The 6,571-nt window shown below is 41.6% G+C and overlaps 1 protein-coding gene across 1 annotated transcript in view; it reads right to left on the bottom strand.

The window, feature by feature from the left end:
- Positions 1–6,571, bottom strand: part of LOC101991988 (interleukin-18-like) — a 19,917-nt gene that overhangs the window by 9,621 nt on the left and 3,725 nt on the right. Inside the window, exons 2-3 of the mRNA XM_026778955.1 lie at positions 1,603–1,688; positions 542–553 (exon numbers count right to left, since the gene is read on the bottom strand). Of these exons, the coding sequence (XP_026634756.1) occupies positions 542–553; positions 1,603–1,684 (94 nt within the window). The 5' untranslated portion in view covers positions 1,685–1,688. The remainder of the gene's footprint in view (positions 1–541; positions 554–1,602; positions 1,689–6,571) is intronic.

Genomic DNA, 6,571 nt, shown 5'->3' with positions numbered 1-6,571 from the left:
GTGTGCTGCTGTAGTGTGCTGCTGGGTGTGCTGCTGCATGTGCTGCTGTAGTGTGCTGCTGCATGTGCTGCTGTAGTGTGCTGCTGGGTGTGCTGCTGGGTGTGCTGCTGTAGTGTGCTGCTGGGTGTGCTGCTGTAGTGTGCTGCTGGGTGTGCTGCTGCATGTGCTGCTGTAGTATGCTACACTTGGGAGGTGAAGGCAGGTGGGTCACAGTTTGAGGCCAGTCCAGGTGATAGAGTGACTTCTCGGTTAGTGTAGGCTACATAATAGCAACCAGTGTCAAATCAAACCAGACAACAGAAATGTCCAAGCACCGTGCAAGGGTGCTATAATCAACAGAAATAAGACAGAAACAACCTAAGTCAATTAGCCTAGGAATTCAAGTTTTAATATGCTCTCCCATAGAATTATCTGAATTTAATGTAACTGTAATTATTAACTACCAAGGATACATCTCTATGTACAGTTTCTCCCAGCAGACAATAGACGTGTCTAAGTATCTTCTAATTTGTAAAGAGAGAAAAATAATTTTATACTTTACCATCATCTTCAGCTAAAGGGAGGAATAGAGAAACATAATGTTAAATTATATAGCTCAGCTCATCATGTCCCCTCCCCTCACTTTTAGAACTCTATTCTTCCTTCCATTACCCTCTCCCCCTTTTCAGGGTCTTGCTAAAATGCTCTGGCTGCCTTCCAACTCACTTTGTAAACCAGGTGTCCTCCAACTCACAGATATTCACCTGCCTCTTCCTTCTATGTGCTAGGATTAATGGCATGTGCCACCATGCCTGCCCCTACTCCTCACCCCTAAACTCTATATAATGGTGATGGGCTCTGTTGACCTCCATTAAAAATATCACATGACAAACATTCAGGAGCCCATAAAATTAAGCTTATTAGGGTTTGTGTGTACACAAGCGTGTTAGGTTTAAACTTAAATCTAGGGCTAGAGAGATGATCCAGTTCTTAAAACACTGTCTGCTCTTCCAAAGGACCATGGTTCAATTCCCAGCTCACAACCTTCTGCAACTCCATTTCCAGGGGATCCACACCCTTTTATGGCCTCCAAGGACACTGCATGCACGTAACGCACAGACATACATGCAGGAGAAACAAGTCCACACATAAAATAGCAATAATTAACAATTTAAATCCAGGATTTGTAATCCCAGTACATAGCTAAAGTATTTTTTAATAAACTGGCAAACTTTCCTTTTAAGTTTATCGATTCACCTGAATGGTGTAGACAGAACTCTAGGCCTAGAATCTCATAAATTGCATTTCTTTTGGGAAGCAGTGTTTCCTCAGTGGTACATTTTCATGAGGGCACCAGACACCATTTTGGTGACAAACTGCTGGAGTGTCAACCCAGGACGTGGGGCAGGGCACTGAATCTTGGAAATCTGTTTTGTTTTGTTTTATTTTTAAAGCAGAGTGTGTGTGTGTGTGTGTGTGTGTGTGTGTGTGTGTGTGTGTGTGTGTGATTAACATTTTGGTAGAATTTGATGACAAACAGGGGTCCAAACTCACTTCTTGATTTCATTTCTAGTTGAAAACCTGTACCCGAGCCCCACATTTATCTTATTGGTTTAGACTTACGTATAAAGTAAAGTGTGTTGTCAATAAATGCCATTTCTCTGAAGTTGATGCACGAGCCTTCGTCCAGTGTGGCAGCCAACATTATTCTAAGGAAAGCAAAGAGTCACCCATGAAGAGGCAGAGATTGCTCTTCATACACATAAAATGAACAGACTTCTTACCTTTTCTTTTATTTAGATTTATTTTTGTTTGCATGTATGTCTGTGTACCACAGGCATGCAGTTCTCAGGGAGGCCAGAAGAGAGCATTGGATCCCCTCCAACTGGAGTTACAGATGGTTGTGAGGCACCATGTGGGTGCTGGAAACTGAACCCCAGTCCTCTGGAAGAGTAGCCAGTGCTTTTAATGGTTGAGCCATTTCTCCAGCTCCTTAATACTGCCTTCTAAACCTTCCCATTTGAAAGTCATTCATCATTCAGTATGCTGATGGAAACTGCGATGTTTAATACATGTGAAGCAGGAGTCTGTAGCACGCACGTTTACGTTCTTTACAAACCCTTAGCTATTTGGAACCAGGAGAATGCTGTTTCATAATATTTTAAAGGGTGACTCCTAGCGAATACTGGCTAGGAGTGCTATGAATCCCTAGTGAAAATATGGCTCCCTAGTGAATGATTAGTTTTGTGTTCACTGGGGATGCTAGAAATACTGGGGACCAGTTCTATCTGAACTGAAAAGCCAGTGGCCTCCTGTAGATGAGATGCTGAAGGTTCGTGACCTCACTGCTACAGTGGTAAAGAAGAGGAGGAGACAGAGGTGGCATTTCCACCTGGTGTTTGGGGCAGGGTGGGAGAAGGCTGAGAGGTTCTGACATTTGGTGGGTTTCCTCCAAAGGCAGCAGCAGCTTTTGACCTGACGTCTGGCTTGTCTGTGTTCGTGCATGAATATTACATAAATAAGATGTTTCTGCAACAACCCCCGTGTATTTGCTCTCCCCCTTTCCCTCACCCTACTCTATATTTTATGTGTATGTCCTTCCAGAGTTTTGTCACGGGGTAAGGGTTTGCCATGGAGTCCCAAGTATGAGAAATCTGTGACTTTGGGGAGAAAAACAAGACATATTTATTTTCATTTATTTCTGAGCTGAAATGTAGCCCTCATCCTGGGGTTATGAAGGAACAAACCACAGTGCCTTGACCCTGCTACTAGTTGAAATGCTCACTTATTAGCAGCCACTGTAGGTCCTAGGAGTCTTGAGATGGTTTAAGCTTTATCACCTGAAATTTCTTCAGTAGATCTTGTTGCTTTATGTATTAATTAGGAGCACAAAAAACACTACATTTTTTACAAGAATGGTCTGGAGTTTGAGGCTATGTAGTAAGATGCTACCTAAGACCGTGCCTCAAAAACTGCCTCCTTGGCTTTTAATAACTAATTTAATGAGTTTCCTGCATGTACTTTAATGTGTTGATGACGAACTTGATGAAAGCAGCCTCCTCATGTCTCTCTGGTCCTTCCCGTGGTTACTGGAAGGTTCTCTTGACACCTTCCTCTGCTGTGTAGCAAAGAGACTTCTCTGAAGTTCTCTGTCTCCTGAAGGCGGGTCCACTAAAGAGTGATGTGGGAATGTCATATATCAATCTGTTGATTTCATTGGTTAAGGAATAAAAAAACTGCCTAGGCCCCTTGATAGGCCAACCCTTAGGTGGGTAGAGTAAACAGAACAGGATGCTGGGAAAAAAAAGCTGAGTCAGAGAGTCGCCATGGTTCTCCCACGCCAGGCAGATGCAGGTTAAGATCATTCTTGGTAAGCCAGCTCGTGGGCCACACAAAATAATAGAAATGGGTTAGATTAATATGTAAGAGCTAGCCAATAAGAGGCTAAAACTAATGGGTCAGACGGTGATTAAAAGAATACAGTTTCTGTGTAATTATTTCGGGTATAAAGCTCGCCGTGCAGGCGGCCGGGTGCTGGGGACGCACCCCCGCCACTCCTAATTCAACAAAAGAGGAACACAATTACCTTCAATCATTTACTTCTCTGTTTTCCCCTATAGAGATGGGGTCCTGTAGAAATCATAGTCCTCCTGCCTCAGCCACAGGAGTGTTGGGATCCCAGGTGTGGCCTCCTTGTCTGCATCTGACTCTGTGGTCTGGCTCCCCCGACAATATTTCATCCTGCTTTAAAATCACCTGCAAGCCTTCTACTTCCTCTCTGAGGAAGGAATCCCAACTTCGCCCCTCTGGCTTCGGTAAGTTATAATGTTTCAGGTAGCTCAGGTGCTTGCACGTGTTAATTGTCTCTTGTAGCCTTTGCTCCCAATAATCTGTTGACTGCAGTCTTATTTCAGCAGACTCAAATATGGGACCTTCAGGGGAAGACTTGGAACTTCCCCTTCACCACAGCAGGTTCCAGGGAGCAGCTGGTGTCCTGTGTGGTGAGGAAGTTAATGAATGGAGCTCCCAGGACTGTGTCTGAGTCCCAAGTGTTAATTGTTTTTATGGTTTGTAGGCACCAAAAATCGTGATGAGAGTTGGTGTCTATGTGTCAGTGCTGTGGAGGAGCCCACAGGAAGGAATGGATTAGTGCTTTTCTCAAGAGAGGCCACTTTAGGGAAGATTTATTTTAACTCTCTCTGTCTCGTGTGTGTGTGTGTGTGTGTGTGTGTGTGTGTGTGTGTCTGTGTGTGTGTGTGTGTGTCTGTGTCTTTGGATCCCCTGGAGCTCTAGTTACAAATGGTTACAGATCAACTGTATTTATTACTTTTAAGTCTCTCTCTCCCTCTTCCCTGCTGCTTCTTCCTCTAAACTGTCTAACTTTAGGTATTCTCTTATAGGTATACAAAAATGGAGTTAAACAGTAGTAGTTAGAGGAATACTTATAAATCTGTACTTTTAAGAACTCATTAATTTTTTATAGCATAATCTGAGACCAAGCACTTACGGTAGAAGAAAATAAAACTCATTTGAAAAACTCAATTTTAAATTTTAACGAAACCGACTTATAGTATTAGTTACATGGTCGATGTTACCTACTCAACCTAGCTTAAGTTCCTTATATCCAAAGGTAAATAGTTATCAAGCGTATTTCATATTCTAATCAATAAATGGGTAAAGGAACTGAATGTGCAGTTCAGTGAACTACAAATGGCTGAAAAATACATGAAAAGGAGGTTCAGAGCTTTAGCTGCCAGAGAAACACGAATTAAAAATGCATTGAGCTGCTGGAGAGATGGCTCAGTGCCTGAGAGCATGTACTGGTCTTCAGAGGATCTGAGTTCAGTTCCCAGCACCTACATCAGGTGGCTCACAATTGCCTATAATCACGAGCTTCAGGTGACCTGATGTCTCTGGCCTCCGTGGGAGCAAATGCACACCCTCCACAGTTGCACAAGCACACATATGATTTAAAACTATAAAAAAACAAATACTATAAAATTACATTGAGTTTTCATTTCACCCCACTCAGAATTCTTATCATCAAGAAAACACAAGAACAAAATAGAAAGGAAATTTCTAACAAAGCTGGCAAGGATGCAGAGAAAAAGGAATCCTTCTATGTTCCTGGCACAAATGTAGCTTAATTTAATCTCTATGGAAACCATAATGGAGGTCTCTCTTTCTTAAAAACAACAAGTAGAATTTTCATATTATCCTGGTGTATCACTCCTGGGTATATACCCAAATAAATCAAAGCCACACACAGCGGGGATACCTGTATATATATCTGTGTTACTCATGGCACTGTTCCCGGGGCCAAGTTATAGAATCAGTTGGTGTACACCAGCAGATGAATAGGTAAAGATGCATATTCACATAATGGAGTATTATTCAGCCATACAGATGGATGAATTACATTTCTTGGTGGAAAAATGATTGAAACCAGAAGTTACCACCTTAAATGAAATAAGCCAGACTCAGAATGACAAGCATATTTGTTGTTAGTTTATAATGGCTTATATTGTCTTCTCTAATATTATATAAGATATTTCTTTCTTTCTTTCTTTTTCTTTCATTTTTGTTTGTTTGTCGAGATAGGGTTTCTCTGTGTAATCCTGGCTGTCCTAGAACTTGCTCTATAGACCAGGCTGGCCTCAAACTCAAAAAGATCCACCTGCCTCTGCCTCCTGAGTGCTGGGAATAAAGGCATATCCATCACTGCCCAGCTCATGTTTTTTAAAAATAATTTTCCTGGAATACAGCAAACATTATGACTAAAAATTGGATTTTTAAATTACTAGTATTTACTATAGTGAATGTTTAATTATTCATTGAGCTTAGAGGACTCAGTTACCCTAAAAATACTACTCCTATGGCTGGAAAGACAGATCAGTATTTAAGGGCACTGACTGCTCTTCCAGAGGACCCAGGTCCATTCTTAGCATCCACAGGGTAGCTCACAACCATCTATAACTCCTGTTCCAGGGGATCCAATGCCCTCTCCTGGCCTCCACAGGCAGCAGTTGTACAAGCAGGCAAAACATCCATATACATAAAATAAATCAATTATTTATGAATTTAGCACTCCTAAATGGGTCTGGTGGTACATGTCTGTACTCCCAACATCAAGAAGCCAGAGCAATAGGATCATGCATTAGAAAGAGGCCACCATAGGCTACATAGTAGGATAGTAGGACCTTGTCTCAAAAAACAGAGGTTGGGGATGTGGCTCAGTGTTTTAGAGCTTGGCTGGGATGCACAAGGCTCTGGCCTTTAAATATTAGAATAACAACATTGAAACCAAACACTCTTCCCATGGGTCTCGAACTTGTTTATACTTTAATTACTAGACATGTAATATCAGTCAACTGTGGGGCTAGAAGCTGAACGAAACTGCCGTTTAAAAATCTTTTTGCTTCTGACCAATTTTCGTTAGTGGATTCTTCTGTTAGATTTAGCAGACTGGTTCTGAAATATATGGGACTGAAAAATATATTTTCCTGGAATACAGCAAACATTATGACTAAAAATTGGATTTTTAAATTACTAGTATTTACTATAGTGAATGTTTAATTATTCATTGAGCTTA

The sequence above is a fragment of the Microtus ochrogaster genome, chromosome 5, assembly GCF_000317375.1.
Source record: "Microtus ochrogaster isolate Prairie Vole_2 chromosome 5, MicOch1.0, whole genome shotgun sequence".
Taxonomy (NCBI): domain Eukaryota; kingdom Metazoa; phylum Chordata; class Mammalia; order Rodentia; family Cricetidae; genus Microtus; species Microtus ochrogaster.
The sequence above is the reverse complement of the archived record's forward strand: the minus strand, read 5'-3'. Positions and strand labels throughout refer to the sequence as shown.